At 48.7% G+C, this 26108-nt stretch overlaps 2 protein-coding genes across 2 annotated transcripts; one reads left to right on the forward strand and one right to left on the reverse strand.

The window, feature by feature from the left end:
• The first annotated feature begins 7892 nt into the window (after window positions 1–7892).
• Window positions 7893–14426, forward strand: ANKRD53 (ankyrin repeat domain 53). Its single transcript, XM_066266474.1, is given in 8 exon segments — window positions 7893–7908; window positions 8140–8192; window positions 8194–8306; window positions 8628–8757; window positions 9083–9282; window positions 10771–10935; window positions 11597–11717; window positions 13731–14426. Coding segments are annotated over 8 exon segments (1494 nt in total).
• Window positions 14427–15076: 650 nt separating this feature from the next.
• TEX261 (testis expressed 261) lies at window positions 15077–23277 on the reverse strand. Its single transcript, XM_066267346.1, has 6 exons — window positions 23087–23277; window positions 22083–22162; window positions 20762–20915; window positions 18809–18876; window positions 17998–18100; window positions 15077–17832 (listed from the first exon to the last, which is right to left on the reverse strand). The coding sequence occupies exons 1-6, from the start codon at window positions 23154–23156 to the stop codon at window positions 17717–17719; spliced, it is 591 nt and encodes a 196-aa protein (XP_066123443.1). The 5' UTR covers window positions 23157–23277; the 3' UTR covers window positions 15077–17716.
• Between the last annotated feature and the right edge of the window lie 2831 nt (window positions 23278–26108).

Below are 26108 nucleotides of genomic sequence, written 5' to 3' on the forward strand. Positions count from 1 at the left end.
TCTCTCCACTTAAAAAAGAAAAAGAAAAAAGAAACCCAGCCACGAGTGTCTTAACAGTTGACAACAGAATTGTTCTTTGGGAGATGTTTATCATTGTTAAGAAATATCTTGGTAAATTTCTTGGGTGAAAGATGAGCTCAGGGGCCATGTAAAGGGCAATCGAGGCCACAAAAGATTTGTCTGATTTTAACCAGCTCTGAGAGATGCTAGGGGGGAATTGGGTGTGTTCCAGACAGGAAAGGAGAATTAATGGAGAGAGCCTGAAGGACAAGGGGTGTGTGTGTGAAAAGCTGATGCTGAGATCCCAGGTTTGAAACCTCAGGTCACAGTGTTGAGTACAGGCTCTCCAGCTTGAGTGAGTGGTCACTGGTTTGAGCATGGAATCGTCAACATGACCCCATGGTCCCTGGCTTAAACCCAAGGCCACTGGCTTGAGTCCAAGGTTGCTGACTTGAGCAAGGGGTCATTGGTTCTGCTTGAGTTCTCTGGTTAAGGCACATATGAGAAGCAATCAATGAACAAGTAAAGTGCCACAACTACAAGTTGATGCTTCTCATCTCCCCTCCCCCTCACCAAAAAAGGGTAAACAGCATCCTAAAAAACAGGATACTGGATGTTGCTTTGAAAGCTGCCTGCCCTTCTGTAATACCCCTCCTGTCTCCTCTGCCCTATCTACAATGAAGTAATGAATACTTCCTCAGAGGGAGGGCAGGTTGCATAAATGGAACTTCAATAAAAGGCTGAGATCCATTTCTGGGTCAATGTGTCACAGAACCAGCCAGAATTCTTGGGTCAAAAACCAACACCAATATCCCTGATGAGCATAGATGCTAAAATCCTTAACAATATATTAGCAAACCAGATTCAGCAATACATTAAAAAGGTCATCCACCATGGTCAAGTGGGATTTATTCCAGGGATGCAAGGTTGGTACAACATCCACAAATCAATAAATGTGATACATTGCATAAACAAAATGAAGGATAAAAAAAAATCACATGATTATATCCACAGATGCAAGAAAAGCATTTGAAAAAATCCAGCACCCATCTTTGCTAACTCTCAGCTGGACAAGTGGATTAAAAAGCTGTGGTACATATATACAGTGGAATACTACACAGCAATGAAAAAAGGCAATCTTACCTTTTGCAATGGCATGGACGGACCTGGAGATTATTATGCTAAGTGAAATAAGCCAGACAAAGAAAGACAAATATCATATGATCTCACTTATATGTGGAATCTAATGAACACAGTGAAATGAGAAACAGAATAGAGGCAGAGGTGGGGTCACAGGGAGCAGAGGGACAGCTGTCAGAGGGAAGGTGAATGAGGGGATGGGATCAGAGAAGGTGAAGGAATTAGTGAAATTATAGAGATACAGATAACAGGACAGCAAATCCCAGAGGGAAGGGGGAGGGAGTTAGTGGGAGGGGGACAAAGGGGTGTAAATAGGGACATGAGGGTGGGGGGTGAGGGTGTTATATATCAATATATTCAGTGGGACACTTGAATCCATGTAAACACAATAAATTAAAATTAATAAAAAATTAAAACTCTCAGCAAAGTAGAAATAGAGGAAAAATATCTCAACATAATAAAGGTCATATGTGACAAACTCACAGCCAACATCATACTCAATGGGCAAAGACTACAAGCATTTTCCTTAACATCAGGAACAAGACAGGGATGTCTGCTATCACCACTCTTATTCACTATAGTACTGGAAGTCCTAGCCACAGTAATCAGACAAGAAGAAGAAATAAAAGGGATACAAATTGGAAAGGAGGAAGTAAAACTGTCATTGTTTGCAGATGACATGATGTTGTTTATAGACAACCCTAAATATTCCACCAAAAAACTACCAGAAATGATAAATACATTTGGTAAAGTAACAGGAAAAAAATAAATATCCAGATATCAGTTGCATTAATTTTTTTTAACTTACTTATTGATTTTAGAGAGAGAGATGGGAGAGTGAGAAAAAGATAGAAACATCTATCTGTTCCTGTATGTGCCCTGACAGGATCAAATTCTCAACCATTGCAAATCAAGACGATGCTCTAGCCCAGTGGTCCCTAACCCCGGGGCCGCGGACCAGTACCGGCCCGTGGGCCATTTGGTATCAGTCGGCAGAGAAAGAATAAATAACTTACATTATTCCGTTTTATTTATATTTAAGTCTGAACGATGTTTTATTTTTTAAAAAATGACCAGATTCCCTCTGTTACATCCATCTAAGACTCACTCTTGACGCTTGTCTCGTAAGTTCGACAATTATATTTTAAAATACCAGTTTTGGCCCTGGCTGGTTGGCTCAGCGGTAGAGCGTTGGCCAGGCGTGCGGGGGACCTGGGTTCGATTCCCGGCCAGGGCACATAGGAGAAGCGCCCATTTGCTTCTCCACCCCCCCTCCTTCCTCTCTGTCTCTCTCTTCTCCTCCCACAGCCAAGGCTCCATTGGAGCAGAGATGGCCCGGGCATTTGGGATGGCTCCTTGGCCTCTGCCCCAGGCGCTAGAGTGGCTCTGGTAGCGGCAGAGCTACGCCCCGGAGGGGCAGAGCATCGCCCCCTGGTGGGCAGAGTGTCGCCCCTGGTGGGCGTGCCGGGTGGATCCCGGTTGGTCGGGCGCATGCGGGAGTCTGTCTGACTGTCTCTCCCCGTTTCCAGCTTCAGAAAAATACAAAAAAAAAACACCCACAAACAAACCAGTTTTTACGTCAGTCACATAATTTTATTTTGTGCATTTATCCATCCCACCCTAAAGGCTGGTCCATGAAAATATTTTCTGACATTAAACCGGTCCATGGCCCAAAAAAGGTTGGTGACCACTGTTCTAACCAACTGGGTTATCCAGTCAGGGCAGAAATCAGTTGCACTTTTATACACCAATAATGATGTATCAGAAGAGGAAAATAAGAAAATAATCCCATTCACAATTGCTTCAAAAAGAATAAATTACCTAGGAATAAATTTAACCAGAAATGTAGAAGACCTATACCTGGAAAATTATAAGACACTGAAAAAAGAAATTGAGGAAGATACAATTAAGTAGAAGCAAATACCATATTTATGGATAGGAAGAACTGCATCATTAAAATGTCCATATTTCCTGACCAAGGCAGTGGCGCAGTGGATAGAGCATCAGACTGGGATGCTAAGGACCCAGGTTTGAGATCCCGAGGTCGCCAGCTTGAGCGTGGACTCATCTGGCTTGAGCAAAAAGCTCACCAGCTTGGACCCAAGGTTGCTGGCTTGAGCAAGGGGTTACTTGGTCTGCTGAAGGCCCACGGTCAAGGCACATATGAGAGAGCAATCAATGAACAACTAAGGTGTCGCAATGAAAAACTGATGATTGATGCTTCTCATCTCTCTCCGGTCCTGTCTGTCCCTATCTATCCCTCTCTCTGACTCTCTCTCTCTGTCCCTGTAAAGAATGAATGAATGAATGAATGAATGAATGAATGAATGAATGAATAAATAAATAAATAGAATGTCCATATTACCCAAAGCAATCTATAGATTCAACACAATTCCTATCAAGATATCAGTGGTGTAATTCTTAGAACTAGAACAAGTCTTTCAAAACTTTTGAGAAAGAAGAACAAAGGTGGAAAACTCACACTACCTGATATCAAACTATATTACAAGGCCATAGTAATTAAAACTGCATAGCACTGGCATGAATGCAGACATATAGATCAATGAAACAAAATAGAGAGTCCATAAATAAACCCATGCTTATATAGTCAATTAATATAAGGTCTACCGGAAAGTTCTGTCTGTTTTTGGAATTAAAAAAATATATAAATTTTTCTTAACATCAATAAACTTTATTAAATAATAGAATTGCCATTATTATTAATGATTTCTTGCCAGCGTGAGGGCAATTTATATATCCCATTTTTGAAAAATGTTTTATCTTTTGATGCGAAAAATTGAACCAGTGCTTGTTTGATATCTTCTTCATTTTTGGATTTTTTGTCCTTCAAAAAATTTTGTAAGGACAAAAACAAGTGATAGAGGGTGCTAAGTCTGGGGAATATGGTGGATGTGACAGACATGCTTCTGTAGCATTTCTTCCTTGTTGAAATTCGTAAAAATTACAGTGGCATAAATGAACTTTATCAGTAGCCATGGGTACACTATTGCTTCACACATAAGACTAACGTGAATCAACTTTTAGTTACTTTGCTATGCTAGTATGTATACATTAAGTGATAAAAAATAGAGAGGCACACATGCGCCAAATAAACATGTGCTTACGTGTCGAAACTTGTGATAGAAACGGACAGAACTTTCCGGTAGACCTTATATTTTGCAAAGGAGTCAAGAACATACAATAGGGTAAAGACAATATTTAATAAATAGTGTTGGGAAAATTGGACAGATAAATGACCAAAAAAAAAATGACACTAGATTCCTTCTTACACCTCTCACAAGAATAAGCTCAAATTGGATTAAAGACTTAAATAGGAGACCAAAACAATAAAAATCCTAGAAGAAAACACAGGCAGTAAAACCTCAGACATTTCTCATAGCAACATTTTTTCTAATATATCCCCTCAGGCAAGAGAAACAAAAGACAAAATAAACAGATGGGACTACATAAAACTAAAAAGGTTTTGCACAGCAAAGGAAACCATCAACAAAATGAAAAGACCACCCACTGAATAGGAGAATATTTTTGCCAATATATCTGATAAGGACTTAATATCCAAAATTTACCAGAAACTTATAAAACTCAACACCAAAAAACAATCTGCCTGACCAGGCAGTGTCACAGTGGATGGAGCATCAGACTAGGACTCAGAGGATCCATGTTCAAAACCCCAAGGTTGCAGGCTTAAGCACAGGTTCATCCGGCTTGAGCATGGGCTCACCAGCTTGAGCACAGGTTCGCTGGCTTGAGCATGGGATCACAGACATGACCCCATGGTTGCTGGCTTGAACCCAAGCTCGCTGGCTTGAACCCAAGGTTGCAGCTTGAGCAAGTAGTCACTCACTCTGCTGTAGCCCCTGGTCAAGGCACATATGAGAAAGCAATCAATGGACAACTAAGGTGCCACAATGAATAATTGATGCTTCTCATCTCTCTCCCTTCCTGTCTGTGTGTCCTTATCTGCCCCTCTCTCTGTCTCTCTGTCACAAAAAAAGAAAAGAAAAAGATGCTCAACGTCACTAATCATCAGAGAAATGTAAATTAAAACCACAATAAGATATCACCTCACATCTGCCAGAATGGCTATCATCAATAAATAAAGAAACAAGTATTGGCGAGGGTGTGAAGAAAAGGGAAGCTTCATGCACTGTTGCTGGGAATACAGATTGGTTCAGCCACTGTGGAAAGCAGTATGGAATTATCTCAAAAAATTAAAAATGGAATTGCCTTTGACCCAGCAATCCCACTTCTGGGAATATATCCTAAGAATCCCCAAACACTAATTTGAAAGAATATATGCATCCCTATGTTCATTACAGTGTTATTTACAATAGCCAAGATCTGGAAACAGGCCCTGGTCAGTTGGCTCAGTGGATAGAGCGTTAGCCCAGCATATAGATGTCCAGGGTTCAATTCCCAGTCAGGGTACACATGAGAAGCAACCATCTACTTTTCTCTCCTTCCCTCTCCATGCCTCCCTCTTCTCCTCCCATAGCCAGTGGCTTGACTGGTTTGAGCATTGGCCCTGGGTCTGAGGATAGCCTGTCCAAGTGTTGGACTCAGTTCTAAGTATAGCTTGGTTGACTTGAGCATCAGCCCCAGAGAGGGGTTCCTGGGTGGATCCCAGTCAGGATGGATATAGGAGTCTGTCTCACCATCTCTCCTCCTCTCACTTAAAAAATTTGAAAAAACAATCTGGAAACAGGCTAAGGGCCCATCAGTAAATGAGCAGATAAAAAACTGTGGTACACTTACACAATGGAACACTACGTGGTCATAAAAAAGAAGAAATTCTAACCTTTGTGAAAGCATGAATTAACCTGGAGAGCATTATGCTAAGTGAAATAAGTCAGAGAAAGACAGGTAACATGATTTCACTCATATGTGGAATCTAATGAACAAAATGAACTAGCAAGCAAAATAAATACAGACTCATATATAGAAAGCAGGCTGACAGCTGTCAGGGTGGGGGGAGTTTGGTAAGGGGGGATGGATTCATTTCTTTTTATTGCCAAATAATATTCCACAGCATGGATACACCACCTTCTGTTTATCCATTTATCAGTTTATCGACATGTTGTTTCCACTGTTAGCTATTATAAATAATGCTGCTATGAAACACAAGTTTTTGTGTGGACATGTTTTCATTTCTCTCTCTTTGGTATATACCTAGAAATGAAATGACTGGTGTCAAATGGTTACTATATGAGTAATGTTTTGAGTGGAAATCAACTTCCAACGTGGCTACACCATTTAACATTCCCACCAGTAGTGTATAAGGGTTCCAACTTCCCCACATCCTCGTCAGCACTTATGATAGCCATCCTAGTGGGTGTGAAATGATATCTCATTGTGATTTTGATTTTCATTTCCCTTATCATTAACATCGAGTTTCTTTTTATGTGCTTATTGGCTGTTTGTACATCTTCTCTGGAAAAATGTCTATCCAGATTCTTTGCCCATTTCTAATTGAGAAGGGTGAGAATATACAATAGATTGTTCAGTAACAACAGTGATTCAAGCAACACTTTGAATACTGTATAGTATAAAAAGTTTAAAGGCCAAGTGAGAAAAATATTAACAACAAAATATATAAAGGGTTACTATGCTAAGTTTTACAAATCAATAAGACACGTTCAGACCCTCAAACAATAATGTGAGTATACAGATAATTCCCAGAAGAGAAACTGTTAATTGTTTAACCCTTGCTGGCAATCAGAGTCAAATTAGAACACCATTGCCACTACTATATTAGCAAACGTTTATTTAAAATCATAAAATCCATAAAAATACATAAATAAAATCCAGTGCTAGTGATGATTGGAATAGTTCCTTTTAATAATAGCAAATGAGGCCCTGGCCAGTTGGCTCAGCGGTAGAGCATCGGCCTGGTGTGCAGGGGACCCGGGTTTGATTCCCGGCCAGGGCACATAGGAGAAGCGCCCATTTGCTTCTCCACCCCCCACCCCCCCCCTCCTTCCTCTCTGTCTCTCTCTTCCCCTCCCGCAGCCAAGGCTCCATTGGAGCAAAGATGGCCCGGGCGCTGGGGATGGCTCCTTGGCCTCTGCCCCAGGCGCTAGAGTGGCTCTGGTCGCGGCAGAGCGACCCCCCGGAGGGGCAGAGCATCGCCCCCTGGTGGGCAGAGCGTCGCCCCTGGTGGGCGTGCCGGGTGGATCCCGGTCGGGCGCATGCGGGAGTCTGTCTGACTGTCTCTCCCCGTTTCCAGCTTCAGAAAAATACAAAAAAAATAAAAATAAAAATAATAATAATAATAGCAAATGACTCAGCTAGACTCCTCTCATTGTTTGAATCCCTTCGCTCTTTGTGAAGCAGGTACAATTATCCCCACTTTGCTGATGCAGAACCTGAGACACAAAAGTCAAGTGACTTGCCCAAAGTAATTTGTCACACCGCTGATGTGCAGTACTTGCTTCAATGCAGGTGGATGTGTGAATATAAAAGTTTGCTGGAGGGCAGTTTGGAAACACATATGAACAACTAAAAAAAATGTTCATTCCCTTTCACCTAGTAATTCTACTTCCAGGAATTCATGCTAAGGAAAAAAACCAGAGAGGAGCCATTTTTCTTTCTGCAGCACATTTGAAATGACAGCGAAATTATTCAGATGTTAGACTGGGGTTGCATCACAATGCGCGTTTGGTATATGGAATGTTGATGGAAGATAGTTCATACTACAACACGAAGTGAGAAGAGGTACAAACTACTACGATATGGACCATGATTTCTGTAGGCAGTGGGGTTGTGGTTTTTGCTTTCCTCTTTGCCCTTTTCTGTTTTTTACAATCAGTACTTATTAATTTTATAATCAGAAACAATAGCTAAGGTCTTTCTCTACTGTGTGTGCGTTTGATGCCGAGTTCCCAGGACGACTGGGGCTTGGGCTCGGTCCCTCGAGTAGCCACCAGCAGCAGGGAGGGGCCAGGACTGTCCCTGCCAAGACCGCAGTGTGAGTTTGAGCCTTGTCTGGCTAGCAGGACCCCGGGGGCACCGCGATGCCTCTCAGTGGGAGAGCACTGGGAGAGAAGGAGCGCGCAGCCCCTGCCGACTACACGTGCCTACATGCAGCCTTCGGAGAAAGCCTCCTCGAAGTTCAGCTGGACTAACTCTGAGTCCAAACAGCCCAGGTGAGCTGGAAAATAGGTGGCCCGGCGGCAGCGTGGGAACCCCCTCAGCGCCTGCTTGGAGGGGCGGGGCCTGGAGCGGTGGGTGGGGGTTTTGGAGAAGCCGGGAGAGCGGGGCTGAGGCCGGGACTGGCCTCCGGATCCGAGCTCGGGGGCCCTCGGGACGCTCGGGATGGTGCTCCTCCTTACCCCGCTGGGCGGCCCGCGCTGGCCCAGCCTCTGAGAACCAGTGCGAAGTGATGGGCCTCGCCTGAGCCGGACTCGGACCTGCGGCTGCTTCCTCGATCACATCCCCTTCCTCCTCCACTTCCGCACCGACTCTAGCCCAGTCGATGAGTGGCACCAGAGGGCGATTGGAAGATACTCCGAGTTGTTCGCGGCCGCCTTGGGCAACCTGGAATGGTTGCGGTTTTGTCTGAATTCGGACCGTAGGGAAATACCCACAGATAACAAGGTAGGACCTTGAAATGCAGGGGCAAGAACCTCCCAACAAGATTGCTCACAATGTGCCCACCTGGCAAAGAGCATCCAGAGGTGACCTTTTCAGGGCAGATGGTCTTAATTTACCTCTCCACTGTGGTAGGGCCATTTGGGGGTATCAAGGAAGAGTGGGCACTTACCAGAGTTGGAAAGGGGTGTGAGTGACTCCCGGGGTGGGGGTGGGAGGGTCAGAGAGAAGAGGGGAAGGGAAACCCCAAGGAATTGCTTCCTAGGTTAGCTTTGGACGCTGGGGCCCCCATCCTGCTCAGCCTCCTCCTTCCCTTCTCTGGCCACCACAGGGTTTCACTGCCATCCACTTTGCAGCCCGAAGCGGCAAGCTTGAATGCCTGCAGGTCTTGGTAGAGGAGTACAAATTTCCCGTGGACCTGCCCACTAACAATGGCCAGACACCACTGCACCTGGTCATCCACAGGGAAAACAAGACCATGGTCCTCCCCTGCATTCACTACTTGCTTAAGCGCGGGGCAGCCCTTAATACGTGAGTCCATCCTGCACCAGGAGAGTGGCTTGGAGTCTGGGCAGATAGGAACCCACTTTTAGGCAGGCAGAACCACAGAGGACAGGCAGAGAAGCTGTGGGGTGACAAGAATTGGTTCCCACATAGAACAGAGAGCCCACATGATGTACAGTTAAGAAACTGGGTTCTGGGAGAGGACAGACCTAGTTCATGTCCCACCTGCTAGCAAACATCGAGACCTCAGGCAAGTCACTCAACCATCAGCCTCAGTGCTCTTCAGTACATTGGAATCACTTGAGGACCTTCAAAAGCCCAGTGTGTGTTCCAATCCAGAGGCTGTAATTTCATTAGTCTAGGTGTGGCCAGGGCTTTGAAAGTCTTAAAGATCCACTTGTATTTCTAATTTGCAGGGAAGTTTGGGAACTAATAACTGCCTCAGTGTCTTCAACTGAAATTTGGGAAGATGACAGTGCCTATCATATGAGACTATACTATGCATGGAAAGTGCATGGATGGCATATAGGAGGCTGCATTCACTCAAAATATGTACTAGCATTTACTATGTGCTGAGCACTATGCCAGGGGTAAGGGATACAGCAGTGAACACAGAAATGGTCCGTGTCCTAATGAAGCTGATATCCTAGTGTAGGAGGAGATAGTAAATTAGCACAATAATAAATGAACAAAATGAGAGTGTGGTAAATAGGAAGAGAACAGAGTGGTGGGGTAGGTAGTAAAGGGGGCATGCAGAGGATCTATTTTAGAAGGGGGAGTAACCTCTAAGGTAGTGATATTTAAAGTACAACCTGAAGCCTGACCTGTGGTGGCACAGTGGATAAAGTGTCAACCTGCAATGCCAAGGTCGCTGGTTCAAAACCATGGACTTGCCTGGTCAATGCACATACAGGAAGCAACTACTTTGAGTTGATGCTTCCCACTTCTCCCCCACCCCTTTCTCTCCCTTTGTTTCTTGCATTCTCTCTCTTTCCTCTCTCTAAAAATAAATAAAAATCTAAAACATTTTTTAAAATAATAAAATACAACCCGAAGACAGTGAGCCAGCCATGCAGAGCCAGAGAAAAGTGTCCCAGGCAGGGGGAACACTGTGTGCAAAGGCCACGTGCTGGGGAACAACGGGGCAAGGTCCAAGGATGAGGTGGAGGACCAGGCAGGGCCCAGGGCACACAGGCTTGTGGGCCATGCCAGGCATGGGGAAGGGGGCTGTTGATTTAAGAAGATGACGTTAGTGGTCTCTGAGCTCCCGCTGACCCAGCTCTCCTTCCAGTTCTTCACTGTCCCATACCCCCATAACGGGACTTTGACTGCTCCTTTAGTCCAAACGCTGCTTCTACAGTTGAGGCAACTGAGGGACAGAGAAGGGACATGCCAGGGTCACCCAGTGGGCTGGTGGCAGAGCAGCTTTCTCTGGAAGCTGGTTTGCACACCTATCTGATAGGCAGATGCCCTTTGTTCTTCCTTGCTGGCCTCTTCCTTTGGTGGGGCCTCCAGTCAGACAAGCAGCGGCTCCACACCCCTTCACCTGGCAGCCCGGGAGGGCATGCTGAGGTGTGTGGAGGTCCTGGTGAAGGAGGGCGCCAATGTCCATGCCCGAGATGCCATGGGCTGCAAGCCCATTGACTACTGTAAAATATGGAACCATCGCGTTTGTGCTCGGTGAGTGTGACAACCACCTCCAGCACGGCACCCTACCCTCTCCCAGCCCTGCCCCTAGGACCGGCACCAAAGGGGGAGGCTTGAAGAGGAGGGTCCGGGAAGCCAGCGGCTAGGGAATAAGTCTACAGAGCTGGCCCCTCCCCCAGATATTATTGCCGGGGCTTTCCACAAGCCTTACCCCTTCGGGTTTAGCACTGTCCTCCTGCCTCTGGCGCCTCGTCAGGTGGGTAGCAATTCCATCAGCCTTGCCCCAGACCTAGGTCAGTCAGCACGTGGCTTTCCTTGAGCTCTAGGGATTGGAACAAGAGTGGACAGATGGTCCAACTGAGGCCAATAATAGATGGGGGGGGATTCAAGGGGCTTCTGGGAAAGTTTAGAGCCACAGAAACAGATGGGGGTTGCTTCCACTGGATACATACAGAATGGGGGCAAAAAGTGCCTATCATATGAGACTATACTATGCATGGAAAGTGCACCATCAGACCCTTTCCTCTCTCACCTCACAGGAAACAGTTAATCAGAGGGTCCTCAGGCAGTAGGGGGTGGGTTGTCTTGCTCACCACATCTCTGGCAGCCCCCCCCCCAGGCCCTAGGCAGGAGCTAGTCTTCCCAGGTTGAAGCCCAGTCACTGGGGAATGACACACCCTCACTCTGGCACCAGGTTCTTGAAGGATGCCATGTGGAAACAGGACAAAAAGAACTTTGCCTGTGAGATGGGGAAACTGAAGAGGCTCAAAGGCCACCTGGCCCTCATGGAGCAGGACTACCTGACTGAGTATCAAGTAAGGGGTAGGGCTGCCAGGGCACCGGACATCAGCCACTATCCAGGCACGTGCGCAGAGGCAGAGATGCACATGTGCAGTTAGAGTGGCTGGAAGCAGGCCCATCCAGAGAGCCTCCCTCTCCCTGTCCTCTGAGTAAAATTCTACCCTTAAAAGCCAGCCCTAGCAAGTGCAGCTTAAATTAGCAAATATTTATGTAGCCCCTCCTAGTGCAGTACCTCTGGTGAGGAGAATCTCTAATGAGGCCTGGGTCCTGCCTTGTTGGGAAGTACACTGATTAAAAAACCCTTCCAGCCGACACTGAGCACACACTGTCTGCCAGGCACCTGCTAGACCGTGAGGCTCCAAAGACCAATCAGAGGCGGTCCTCTCCTTCATGGAACTCAGAACTTAGTAGGGGAAGTGGATTATATTCCCACAGAGAAGGGACCCAGGGGTGCCAGAGGGAAAATGCCTAGAGGAGTCTTTAAAGATGGGCACAGTTGGCTATATGAAGAAGTAGGGAAGGGCTGGCCAGGCAGAAGGAACAGCCAGCCCTGCAGGGAGGCACCGAAGCACACGGAAGCGTGCATGCCAGGAAGTGCAAATTCAGTACCGCCAGGGAGTCTGATGTGATTGGAGTTTGACATACTAGATGATTTGGCTGGGACCCTGATCAATGGCAGACCTTGGCTGGGGAGGAAGGGAATCACTGAAGGATTTTAAGCAGTTATAATTACATAGGATGCAAGAACCAGAAAGCCCAGAAAAATGCTGGGAATCCTAAGTATATCCAGAAGTGGGGAGGGCTTAGGGGCTGGCAGATCTATACTCCAGCTCTGCCCCAGCTGCACTTTCTCCAGCACTCTCAGCCCCACCCTCTGCTGTCAGTGCCGCCCAGTCCTTGCAGTCAGACAGGGTGGGGCAAAAATACTTACAGTTGTGGGTATGCAGAAGTTTATTCTTATATTATTATTGTATTATTTTCCATATAAACAACAGTGAACCTACTTTTGCCCCCATTCTGTATGTATCCAGTGGAAGCAACCCCCATCTGTTTCTGTGGCTCTAAACTTTCCCAGAAGCCCCTTGAATCCCCCCCATCTATTATTGGCCTCAGTTGGACCATCTGTCCACTCTTGTTCCAATCCCTAGAGCTCAAGGAAAGCCACGTGCTGACTGACCTAGGTCTGGGGCAAGGCTGATGGAATTATTATGAGAGGCTTAACCTAATCAGAGCCTACCTCCCAAGCTGGGTCAATCTCCAAACCACCTGATGGCTTAGCAATAGTCTGAGAAGTGAGACACTGAGAAGGGATGAGGAGGTTCTGTGACAAGTTGAAGGTTGTTCTGTGAAGGTTGTTCTGTGACAAGGTTGAAGTTGTTCTGTGACAAGTTGAAGGTTCAACTGTAGTGGAAGCAAGAACATACAACTAGACCAAGTTATCACCACCCAGCCAGGAGAGCCAGCCAACTGTATCCCCCTACATGGCTGCTCAAGGCCAACCCCTCCCAAGAAGCCTGCCCAGATTTGCTCCACCCAGTGCCAGCCCTTCTAAACCTTCCTGCTTTCACCTTCCAGGCTCAAGAATGCAGCTTGCACTTCTCACTTGCCTTTCCCTTCCAACAAACCAGAGAATCTCTTAGGGCAGGACATATCCCTGTTTTCAAAATGGGTTCCCCCCTTAAGACTCAAGGTTTTCTAGAGGACAGGGACTATCCCCCTCTCTAAGTTAAAGATCTCATCTAGGGTGGAGGCGGGGTCTCCAAAAGATTAGAGGTCTCCTGTGGGAGAAGGTCTACCTGCCCTAGCAGCCCAGGGGCTCCCTTCAGGCAATAGTTGTCTCCCCATTAGAACAAGGGTTCCCCTAAGACAGGGGATTCTTCCATCAGCCTCAGGGCCTGCCCTCCCAGGGTGGGCTGGTATTTGGCCAATCACATCTGAGGTTTCCAAGGGCTATCACCACAGGGTCTCCTTCCACAGAAGCAGAGCAGCAGCCCTCCTCCACTATCTTGTGCCCTCTGATGTTGCAGAAGGAACGCCAAATTTTGAGAGAAGCTGATTTCAAGAAGTGGCTCCGCAGCAAGCTCCTGCCCCCAGGCCAATCTCTGATCCACAACACTGAGCGAGAGCCCCGAGCTGCACCCGGGGCCATCCTCCTCTCCAAGAGCCCCAAGCCTCCCAAGAGCTTCCACTCCTCCCCAGAGGTGCAGACACAACGGCCCAAGTGGCAGCCCTTGGTGACACCCAAACCCATCTACAAGCAGCCCAAAGTCAGGCAGCCTAAGATGTGGAATCCTAGCAACAACCCTGTCAGACCCCCCACCCCCCAGATCGCCTATCCGCAGGGCACCCACCTGGGCGTGCACGCAGACCCCAGCCCGGAGCACGACTTCCACAGATATATCGAGGTCAGATCTGATGGGCACGGCGGTGCGCTGCTGAGCACAGTGGCTGGCAACCAGGTGGCACCTGTGCCTCAGCTGCCTTTGGAGGTGATAGTCCACGAGCTGTACCCTCAGATCCGGCCCTGCAGAATGAAGGTGCCTCAGAGCTTCCGCTCTGTGAGCATGAAAGACGTGAGCCGGAAGCGGTACTTGGGCGATGACACCTTCTGGACGGACACTCTGGCCATGAACTTGCGGGAGACATTTGACGAAGTCTTCCTGACGGCAGTGCGAGCCCATCAAGGGCTCCCCATTCTGCCCTCCTCTCAATCCCCCCCATAAACTTATTTTGGTAGCCTTTCAACGTGAGGTGGGCCAGTGAAGGCTGAGGTGTGGCCATTCATGTTGTGGACAGGGAAGAGGGGAGGATGCCCTCCCTCAGGCTTCCCATTCCTGAGATCAAGGATGAACGCCCCTGCCCCCCAACAAAAGCCCAGATCCCAGGTCTCCCTTTTCTCCCCAGAGGAATCTCTTGGACACCCCCAAAGAGATTCAAATTAGGGCAGCAGCCCAAAGCTCAGAGTAGAGGTCTCTATCCTAGGCCCTAGCATTGTAAAAGTAATACTTTGGTGTCCCCTTTGCTCCCCTCTACCCCCAAGGAGCCCACCAGGGACTGGTTTTCAGGATGAGGAGCCACTGGGAAATTCTGCCTCTTGTTCAGATTCAGTCCTTCTACTGAAGGCTCTGAGCCTCACGCTTCATCTCCACACCCAGAATAGGTGGAAGACACCTCAAGTGTCACCATGCCACGGCTTCCCTGCCACTGAGAGATGCCACTGTGGTTTCAGCAGGTCAAGGCAGCACAGGTGGCATATCTGGGGGGAGGGAGGAAGGACTTATGGCTTCAGGGTGAGACTATGAAGGCACTTGTATTTCCTCCAGAAAGCTAGCCTGCATCCCTGGCTATCCGCTGTACACGTCACTACAAATCATTCATTAAACAAACATTTATTGAGTGCTTTCTATGTGCCAGGCACCAAGCCAGGCGCTGTTGATACAAAAATTGAAGGACAGTCCTGCCCTCAAGGAGCTTACAGTCTAGTGAGGAGACAGACCAGTGCATAGGCAAGTAAGCCCAGAGTGATCTGCATGGTATGCTGGGGTGGGGTGGGAGAGGGGACATTCAAAGCTCCTTGGACAAAGTGAAATCTTAAATTGAGAACTAACAGAGAAGATGTGCAGGTGAACAGAAGAAAGCGGAATCAAAGTGGCATCTCTGGATACAGAAGGCTGGGACCCAGAGTGCAAGGTGGCAAGAGATTAGGCCAGAGAGGCGAGCAGAAAGCAGGATTCCACGAGTCTCAAAGCCATGCTAAGGGGTCAGGATTTTGTCCTGAAGGCAGTGGGAAGCCATGGAAGGTTATAGGCCAGGAAATGACTTGATCAACTCTGCATTTTAGAAAGACAACTATGGCTGTGGGACAGAGAAGCAGGAGGAGGCTGTCACAATCATCTAGCTGAAAACTGATGATAGTGGGAGTGGTTCTACTCCAATGAAAAGATATTAAGAAGGCAAACTTGACAGTTTTTAGAAATTGGAAGAGGGGGGGCAAAAAAGAGAAAGCAAGGATAGAAAGCAGGCTTCTGGTCTGGCTCCAGAGTGACCTTGAGCGTGGCAGGTCCCCAAAAGGCAGAGGACAGCAGCAAGTGCCATCTGGGCCTGAAAGTTGTTCGTGCACCCCAAGGCGGCAGACCTGCGGTTCAGAAGCCTAGGGAGGATGCTGGGCTGGAGGTCAACTCTCACTTTCTTGAGAGGTGATGGTAGAGCTGAAGCCGTCCGCATGGATGGGCTCCTCCTGAGAGCCCACGACAGGACCCTGAGAAACCCCACTGCGTGGGGCAAGTAGAGAAGCCACAGAGGTAAGAAGAGAACCCGCCACAGAAGCGCAAGTCACGAAGCTGGAGTGATCAGCCCTGTCAGAAGCTGCAGAGACCAAGTAAGATATGAAAGGGTTCACTAGATTTAGCAAAGAGAGGTTACTGGCAACCCCCAGGAGAGCTCTGGCAGTGGAGCAAATAAATGGAGGGGCAAAGCCATGTCACTGGGTGAGGAACAAAGAAATGGACAGCAAGGGAGAGGGCCAGCTGCTGGCCCAGCAGTGAGGATGATGTTGGTCCTGTGTCCTTACCTTGCCCCCCCCCCCCGTCTGCATAGGATAAAAGGGCCTGGCAATCTCATTCCCACTGAGAGAAGACCAAAATGTGCTGCTCCTCCCAGGGAAAGGGGAAGGCCGGTATTGTTGGAACAGGAAATGCTAAAGCCAAGGAAATGAAGGGCGATGGTGGGACTTGAGGCAGGATGTGGAGGAAAGATTTTCAAGCTCATGGGCCTTCCTAGGGGTTTACAGGTAGGTATTACATGTGTGTGGTCCATCTCTGCACCTGCTATCCTCGCTTTGAGGTATAAGACATGGCAGTAATGGCTCTCGTGGAGACTTCATTCCAATACGTACTACTGAGTATTTGCAAGGCACTGTAGTTGGAGTGCAAGGTCAACAAATGCTGGTCTGTGCCTGGGACCTGGCCTGCCTTCTTAGAAGTCTGAGGTCATCTCCCCAGGAGCCAAGCACACACACAAAAAGGGCCAGTCCTGTGTGCTCTTAGAGTGACAAACAACTTCTCTCATTAGTCCACTTCTTTAAAAACCAGGCTTGCTTGGAAGCCCAGTTTTACTTTCTCTTTGAGCCTGACACAGAATTCTGCCAGAGCCACTCCTTTTCTCCAGGGAAGACTTATAAATAGGGTGTTGTAATTGTTGCTCTGAAAATCTAACCCAGTCCCACACTGTCCCCTCTGCCCCCTCTGCCCCCAGCTTGACAGTCACGAGCCTTGGAGAAAGAAAAGATAGAAGAAAGAGAAGGGCATAGGAAAGGCCGCTTCCATGCTACACACACCCCCTGGCCAGGCTCAGCTCCTGATCTCTGGTCCCTTCCCACTAAGGGCCATAGAAACAGTCCCTTCAGAAAGGCAAGCCCCGATCCCAGAAAAGAAACCTCTGGAGCGGAACAGCCCATCTAGTCCAGGGCAGAAAGTCAGCAGGAAGAAAGGAAGATGAACTTTCAGGGTATTAAGGCAACAGTGCCACCTAAAATCTTTATTCAAACAGCAATCAGACTTGGACAGAAATCACAGTTCAACAGCAAATCTATTTCTCTTGGAAGTGCCAAGCCATGGCCCCGCCCCATGGCCATCTGCCCAAAGAACGAATCACTATCTGCTCTCCAGCTTCATGACCCCTGCCCTGCCTGCCCCGGCTCAGCTAGAACCTCCTGACCTAGCATGGAAGGGGTGGGGAGGGCCACAGGGAAGCTTCCAACCAGTTGGACCACGGCCTCTGGCTAACAGGCTCTGCAACCCTTCCTGGTGTTCTCTGAGGTCACAGCCTCTAGCAGCGTCAGATCTGAGCCAAGCTGAGCATCCCAAGGAAGGTGGGGATGGGGGCTTCAGGGAGAGTTGAAGTCAGGCCAGGGCTGTGTGAAGGTTCCTTCCAGGATCACAGCCCCTACCCAGTACAGAGGCCCAGGGGCCTAACTCTCCTGATCTTGCCCCCGCCCCCCATGCCCTCCCAAGGGTCAGTATATCTTCTGACGACTGGGTAGAATGGCCTCTTTGATGAACGAGAAGACAACCAGGATCCCTAAGCGTTTGCCCCGCTTGCCTTTGGTGAAGTAATTGGAGACCACGTCATCTGTGGAGACACAGGCGGGGAGATGAGTGTGTGTCTGTGAAAGTGAGCACAGCTCACCCCACCTGAAGCCCAAGCGTCTCTATCACAGGGCTGGCCTCCAGCTCCCCCAGTTGACTCAGGCCTTGCTGGCATCCTCCCACCATGACCCCTCACAACCCTGCTTACCTCCTGTCTGTATGGTGGAGGGCAGGATGTTCTCCCCAGCCGATAGTGACACAAAGAATGCAAACGGGATTATCCACAGACAGAAAGTGAAATAGGCCAGGACCTGGCAACAAGAGACACTGAGCAGCGGGGGCCCCTGGAGGGGCCAAGGGCGGGCTGGGCATGGTCACCTTGTATCTTAGAGAGGTGGTCAAGAGTGCACAGAAGACCCCACACCTGATCTCGGAAGGGGGCCAGGGCCTGGGAAACGGAGACAGGACAACCTCAGACATGGAGAAAGTACAGTGGGGAAAGGTAGAGACTAATGATGCCCGAGTGTGGCCACAATCCCCAAATCTTGGTCACTAGGACAAATAACTCCTCTGAATTGAAGGAAACAGATGGAGAACAAAACCATGACTGACCCACACTCCCCAAAGAAGTGACCCTGATCTTCCCCAGGGGTCCAGACTGGAGTGGCAGAGTTGGAGAAATTCAGAAAGAAGGCCTTGGCAGGCCAGTGAGAGGAGCCTGTGAAGTCTGCAAAATACAAGGCCACTCCACTGACCCTGAGCGCAGGGCGTCAGGCTGGGAGCCTGGGAGGCCCAAAGGACTCACTGGGGGAGAGCAGTGTCCTCCTCATCTCAGCTGATGGGATCCTTGTTCCTCTTCCACACTGCTTTCTAAAATCATCTACACTAAGTTTTTTTAAAATGTATGATTCCTAGTGGATCAAGTTTCAAATCATAGCCAGGTTCACAAAGCCAATAGTGCAAGCGCCCTCTATTCCTTCTGTCCCTGTAAGTAGTTTGATGTACTATACATTTCTTACCTCTGAGAAAGGATAATATTCCTCCGCAAAAAACTGAAATGCTAGGTAATGGTTCACCACCACTAGTCCTGTTGAGGGAATGAAGAGTCAGTTAGTTCAGGGGAAATACACAAAGCTGAACTTCTAACCTTCAAAAGCCTCCTGGGAGTTGGAAGCCCTGAATTTCAGTCCTCACATTACACTGGACTAAGAGGATGGCTTCCGGCCAAGCGCACCACCCTTCAGGACTCACGTTTCCTGTCTGTTAAAATGGGAGTGTTCGCCCCACCTGCCTGATGCAGAGGGCATTTATGAGTGAAATTAGAAAGCAGGTAAGAAAGTCCTTAGAACGTTATAAAAAAGACTTCAGTGTTCTATCCTCTGAGGTGCTGTGACAGTGAACCTGGTTTTAGTGGCTGTGAGTCCTGAAGAGAGCCCTCCCATGGGTAGTGGGGGCAGGAAGTCATGGGTGTGTAGGTCATATGCTCCCAAGAGATTCTACTCCGAACTGGGCAGGAAGGAGGACTCCTCAAATAAACACTCCTCAAGAAAACAAGGGCACAGTTTGCTAGACACTTTGGGGTGCAGTCTTAGGGTTCCTCAGAATTCTGGGGAGGGGGTCTTTTCTTATCGTGACCCAGGGTAAGGCCCACTGGTCTGAACCTCACACAATTCCTTAGTGTGCAGCCGAATTTATGGGAGAGAATGAGTGAGCAGGTCCTGGGGACAGGCTGCTCAGAGACAGGCGCCCCCGCCGGATCCCATGGCGAGGTGACAGGCAGGCACCAGGAAAAAGCATCCTCCATCCGGAACACCTCACTTCCACCTCACCGACAGCTGCCACGTCTCCCTGGCTGCTCCCCTCTAAGGCAGCAACCGCAGTGCTACCGTGCCCAAGCACCTTCCAGCACTAAGGAATACTGGAGGACAGGACAGTATCGTGTGCTCACAGAATCAATCAGGAAAACTCGCTCAGGCATCTCAAGGGCAGGTCTGGGAAGCCTGCTGCTGGAGGGGGTTGGGGCGAAGGCCCACTTCCCCAAAAAAGATGCAAAAGGGGCCTCCAGGGAAGGTCTCCCCACACTAAACCCTGGAGAACAAATCCTTTGGCAAAATCACGCGAAGGCACACAGAGGAGACGAGGTCCAGCTTTAACACTGTGCCCTCCTCTTGGATAATTTTCTTCCCAGCTTCTCCCACAGCAATAGGACAGTAGCTCTGTAAAACCCTTGATTCCATCTGAGATCCTGATCAAAGGCTAGGACGGCCAGCAATGATTAAGGGGAGAAAAGGCAATCCTGGTAACCAAATACTTCCCAGCACCTTTTCTGTGAATATCTATAAATATCTCTAAGTACCTACCAGGTGCCAACTGAGTCTCCTAAACATCATCTTTGAACAGATGGAGAGACGAAGGCCCAGAAAGGGGAAATGACTCCCTAGGGTCAGAGGCTGGTGGCAGGGCAAGGCCAGAAGGCCAGGGTCCTCCAGACACATTTGTCAATCCCAAGGCAGCTGTCTGGAGGGGGCCTACAGTGTCATGAGACTCCAGTCTTCCTCATGATGCGGGGCCAGAGGACTGGCTGGGAGCTGCCTGCCTGCCTGCCTGCCAGAGAAGGGCTTTGGGCTTGTCCTGGGTAAGTGGTTTCTTAGGAGCTCTAACTACTCAGCAAGCCTATCTCTTCCCTCTTGCCAAACCTTCTTCATACTTACCTCCCTGAGAAAACCCTCCCTGTCTGAGTACCCCACCCCCACCCCCACCCCCACCCCCACCCCCACTCCCACAGTTCAACCAAGTCAGTTGAGCCAAGGCGGGCTCTAGGCTCCTCACATGTGAAAACCCCATGTTTCCAATCAGCTCGGGCTCCTGGAGGACCTCAGTTGTTTGCCCCTTTTCTCCATAACCCCTACAGCGCCATGGACTGAGCTGGGTACATCCAACCACCTCAGCTGCCTCAACTCTGCCCCTCTCACCGCATGACAGGATGAAGTTAGGCGAGGTCGGCATGATGAAGGGGAAGGTCTGGAGGAGGCCAAAGTAGACGAGGTTGGTGAAGAGGCCCACGCCAATCATGCAGATGGGGAAGCGCTCAAAAACGTAGAGGCCAATCAGCACAGCTGTGGAGAACTGAAACAACCAGAGGCACACAGTGCAGGAAGTCTCTTCCAGGCAGTCTTCCTGGATTCATTAACCCTTGGCCCACTTGAGCAATACTAGGTTCATGCTTCAATTTCACCCTGTTTTGGTCACAGGTCTAATCTCCCAACTAGCTCTCAGCTCCCAAAGGGTAGCACCTTTAAATGTCATTCTCAAAATGACTGACAACAACCCACAGTAAGAAAACGTTTATACTATGACCCTGACACACACACATACATATATGATCAAAGTTCAAATTTCAACTCTAGTCTTTTTTATTCCATTTTTTTATGCTGATCATGACCTAATGAACTAATAACACAACCCAATAATGAATTATATGTGAAGTTTGGAAATACTGTTCTGAAGGACTTATAGTTGTCAGTGCTTAACAAATGACAATTGGTTAAATCCAGGTCAAATTCCTATAACAACACCCATGAGCTGGACCTCTGTACCCAGAGCTGAGAGCCACCACTTGTCTCCACCATTAACTCCCTACCTCAGGCCAAGCCCAATAGCTGCTGACACCTGGTGACCCGAGAGGCACGGACTCCTGTCCAAATGTGTTCCCACCCCTACCCCCAGCCTTTCCTGCAGCTAGCAGAAATCTATCCACCAGCAGTCACTCCTGTGGCCTTGACATCAATTGGAAAGAATTTTATCTTCAGAAAGAGAAGGCTTCCATGAGACCCGGAGAAGGCAGGGCCTGAGCCAGGGAAGGTATCTCCCCCTTAGGAAACGTCACTTGATCCAATGAGAAAGGAGGCAATGAATAAGTACTCAGAACTGTCCTTAAGGTTACTCTCAGTTCTAAATGCTGTGAGCAGAGCGAGGGGCTAGAGACAGTGAAAGACAGCCAAGCAAAGGCAAAGCCATGGTCCTGTCAACAGAAAATGTGTATTCAGCTGTCACCTTAAGGAACAGAGAATGGGGTCTGCAATAAAGCAATGCCACTTGGGGAAGGAAGCAAAGAAAGACCTGGACCCAGGAAAACAGACTCAGGGAACAAGATACAGGGCAGGGAGGTAGGGGTGGTGCCCTCAGGAAATAGTGAGGACAGAGGTCTCACCATCCATGCCACACTTTCCCCACTTCTTCCTTTTGAGGCACGGTAAAGAGTGAGGGTGGACCCTGGGGGAAGCAGCCACTTACCCAGATCATGTATTTTATGATCCTGCTGGTGGCCACTGTGTATTCTTCTATCAGTTCTGCCAGGTAGTAGAGTCCCGCGGCTGGGGGTGGGGGCAGGAAGAGGAGCAAGCAGAGAGAACATTAGCCAGGGTCACTCCCACAATCATGGTCATCCCTTTCTCTGCTGCTGGGTCTCCATCGCCCCTCATGGCCTCCTGAAGGCAAGGAACAAACCAAACCACCTATGTGTTGCCCTCCAAAGTCTGAAGAAGTAAAATTTTATAAGGGTAGCTAAAAAGAGATTTCATAAAAGTGAAAACCTGTATCTGGTGCCTCAGCACTCTGCTAACCTCTGACCCTATAAAAGGGTAATTTCGTTCACTCATTCAATAAATATCTGATGGGGACTTAATATGGGCGAGGTGCTGGGCTGAGTGCTGAGAAAACAGTAAAGACAGTCAATGTTTCTTTTCTGACACAGCTGAGGACTGGGGTGGAGAAGGAGAATCAGACGATTCCAGTGTGACAGATGCTATTTTAAAAACAGCAGGGGCACTGCTGGGCCATCAAACCCCACGCGGAGGGCTTCTAGGAGGAGGTGAGATCTCGGCGGAGATCCACAGCAGGTAGGAACGAGCCGGACAGGGGAAGTGGGTCAAAGTCAGGGTAAGAAGTTCGAAGGGCCGCAGGCGAAAAGGCGGTGGTAGTGGTGGGGTAAAAGCTCGGCGCGGTCGGCTCCCGAGGGTGGGCGCGGCAGCGGTAGGCGGTGCGCCGGCGCCGGGAACCTGAGAGCCGCTCTCCGGCCCTGCTGGAGCGGACTTTGTGACACCTGGACGGAGCCGCGGTCCGGCTGGGCTGCTGGGGTCAGCAGGAGGGGCAAGGTTAGGCGTGACAGGAAGGGGTATGCGAAGGCCGGAGCACCGGGCAGGGGTCTCGGGGTTGCTCCCGCGCCCTCGTTGTTGGACCCCCAGCGAGCACAGATGCCAAGGTGGGGACCCGCGCGGGCCGGGGTCGCGCACTCTCACCGACGGCCAGCGTGATGAAAGACACCTGGATGAAGAGCGACAGCCAGCTCAGCACGTACATGAACCACATGGCGCCCCCGCCCCGCCGGGCCGCAGACCGCCGGGACGGGCCTGCGCGCTCCGGCTCCGGCGACACGGAGCCGCCTCCACCGCTGCCGCGTCCCCGCCCCGCGGACAACCAGACCGCCGTGCGCCGTCGCCGAGAGGAGCCGGCCTGAGTGCCGCCCCAAGCTGGGTCTAGATTAGCGCCGCCTACCTGCGCGGAGGACCAACCGCTGCTGACCCGCGAGGCGCGTGCTGGCGGATCGCCAGCTTCCCAGGGCTGCACCTAGGCCGGACACGGTCTGCGAGGCAACCCGAAGGAAGCGGGATGGTCCAGGGCAGCGACGATGCGGCGCCATCACAGGGGCTCGGAAGGCAACCTCCGACCCCTCCCTGTGCACTCGCGTGTCAGCCTGGAGAGGGATCCAGGGCAGGGGAGGACCTCCTGATCCCTCCCCAGAAACATCAGGCCAGAAACCTCCAAGTAGGTTTCGTTTCTTTTCTTTTCTTTTCTTTTTTCTTTTCTTTTCTTTTTTTTCTTTTCTTTCCTTTTCTTTTTTGTTTTCTTTTCCTTCCTTCCTTCCTTCCTTCCTTCCTTCCTTCCTTCCTTCCTTCCTTCCTTTCTTCCTTCTTTCCTAACTTCCTTCCTTCCTCCCTCCCTCCCTCCCTTCCTTCCCTCCTTCCCTTTTTCTTTTTAGAGAGGGAGAGAGACATTGAGAGAAAGACATCAACTTGTTGTTCTGCTTATTTATGACGTCATTGGTTGATTCTTTATGTTCCTTGATCCAGATGACACTTGAAGCAACTGAGCTACCTGGCCAGAGCCTCCAGGCAGGTTCTCTACAGGGCTTTCTCTTGTCCTGCAGTTAACAAGGACAGGACAATTGAGTGCCTAACGTGTATGAGGCACTGTGCTAAAGGCTAGGCAGTATGTTCATGATGAATTTTTTTTTTTTAATTTTTATTTATTTATTTTTTACAGAGTCAGAGAGAGGGATAGATAGGGACAGACAGACAGGAATGGAGAGAGATGAGAAGCATCAATCATCAGTTTTTCGTTGTGACACCATAGTTGTTCATTGATTGCTTTCTCATATGTGCCTTGACCATGGGCTTTCAGCAGACTGAGTAGCCCCTTGCTCGAGCCAGCGACCTTGGGTCTAAGCTGGCGAGCTTTTTTGCTCAAGCCAGATGAGCCTGTGCTCAAGCTGGCAACCTCGGGGTCTCGAACCTGGGTCCTTCCACATCCCAGTCCGACGCTCTATCCACTGCGCCACCGCCTGGTCAGGCCATGATGAATATTGATTCAATGTAGATCATTTCATGGATGGAGAAGCTGGGGCCAAGGAAGGTTACCTTGGCTGAGGTATACATCTGGGAAAGATGCACAGGCAGGAGTTGGTGCGTCTTTGATCAGTCATCCTCAAGCCTAACTCTCCTTCTGGCTGAGTTCCTATGGGGTACAGCCTGCACCTCTGAAGTGCCTACAATTTACCCAGTGCAGGGCATGCAAGGCACCCACTAGACACTGAATGAATTTACTACACCTCAGAATTACTGACAGGGCACAAGGAGTAAGGCAGCCCTTGTCAAGAAGTCCCCCATCTAGTGGTGGAGACAGGTATACAAAAATAGAGTATGTATAGCAAGAGCCTTGGCATGCTTCTCAATTCAGAATAATATTTTTCATGCATAAAAGTAAACACATTCCTCAAAAATTTAAACATAGAAATACCATATGATCCATCAATTTCCCTCCTAGGTGTATACCTATGAGTATTGAAAGGCAGGTACTCAAAGAGATATTTGTACACCAGTGTTCTTAACAGCATTATTCACAGTAGTCAAAAAGTTGAAACAACTCAAATATCCATCAACAAATGACTGCATAAGCAAAATGTGGCAAATAAATATAATGAAATTTTACTAAGCCTTAAAAAGACATGAAATTCTGACACCTGCTACAACATGGATGAATCTTGACAACATTTGTTGTAAAGTACCATTCCGCTGATTTTACGTAGAGACACCAAGTCCAAATAAATTTTTTAAAAAATATTTATTCATTTATTTATTTGAGAAAGGCAGGGGCAGAGAGAGAGACAGGAACATTGAGCTGCTCCTATATGTGCCCTGACCTAGAATCGAACCGGCAACCTCCGTGCTCCGGGATGATGCTCCAACCAACTGAGCTATGTGGCCAGGGCCCAAATAAATTTTTGAGGGGTTTTATTAATAGGAGGAGATTTATTAATAAGCTGGCTGCATATGACAAACATGGGATATAGCTGACCCAAATCGTGCAGTGTCCAATATAGCTCTGAGGCTAGTTATATACACTGGATTACATACAGGGTAGGGGGAAAGGAAGAAGGAGGGGAGTTGTGACACAATCATTAATAAGCTTATAACATTTGTCTATAGGATTTATAAAAGACATTCTTACATATTAAAACTTATTATGCCTGACCAGGCGGTGGCACAGTGGATAAGCGTCAGACTGGGATGCAGAAGGATCCAGTTTCGAGACCCCGAGGTCGCCAGCTTGAGCACGGGCTCATCTGGTTTAAGCAAAGCTCACCAGCTTGGACCCAAGGTCGCTGGCTCAAGCAAGGGGTTACTTGGTCTTCTGTAGCCCCACGATCAAGGCACATATGAGAAAGCAATCAATGAACAACTAAGGTGTCACAACACACAACGAAAAACTAATGATTGATGCTTCTCATCTCTCCATTCCTGTCTGTCCCTGTCTATCCCTCTCTCTGACTCTCTGTAAAAAAAAAACAAAAAACAAAAAAAACTTATAAGGTAACACAATAGCGAAAAATGTTGTTTTACATATTAAAAAACATTCCCAAATCTTTCAGTGTCTATTTGCCATCCCTTTGTCTAGAGCAGTGATGAGCAATCTTTTGAGCTTGGTATGTCAAAATTCGCCAAAAAACCGAGCATAACTCGGGTAGTGTGTCATTTAGAGAAA

This window comes from Saccopteryx bilineata, chromosome 3, assembly GCF_036850765.1.
Source record: "Saccopteryx bilineata isolate mSacBil1 chromosome 3, mSacBil1_pri_phased_curated, whole genome shotgun sequence".
NCBI lineage: Eukaryota > Metazoa > Chordata > Mammalia > Chiroptera > Emballonuridae > Saccopteryx > Saccopteryx bilineata.

Coding starts and splice junctions, on each gene's coding strand:
- TEX261 (XM_066267346.1), bottom strand. CDS start 23,156: ATGTGGTTCATGTACGTGCTGAGCTGGCTGTCGCTCTTCATCCAGGTG. Junction 18,101..18,808: donor AATATTATCCTTTCTCAGAG/GTAAGAAATGTA, acceptor TCTTGTTGCCAG/GTCCTGGCCTATTTCACTTT. Junction 17,833..17,997: donor CTCCACCATACAGACAGGAG/GTAAGCAGGGTT, acceptor GTGTCTCCACAG/ATGACGTGGTCTCCAATTAC.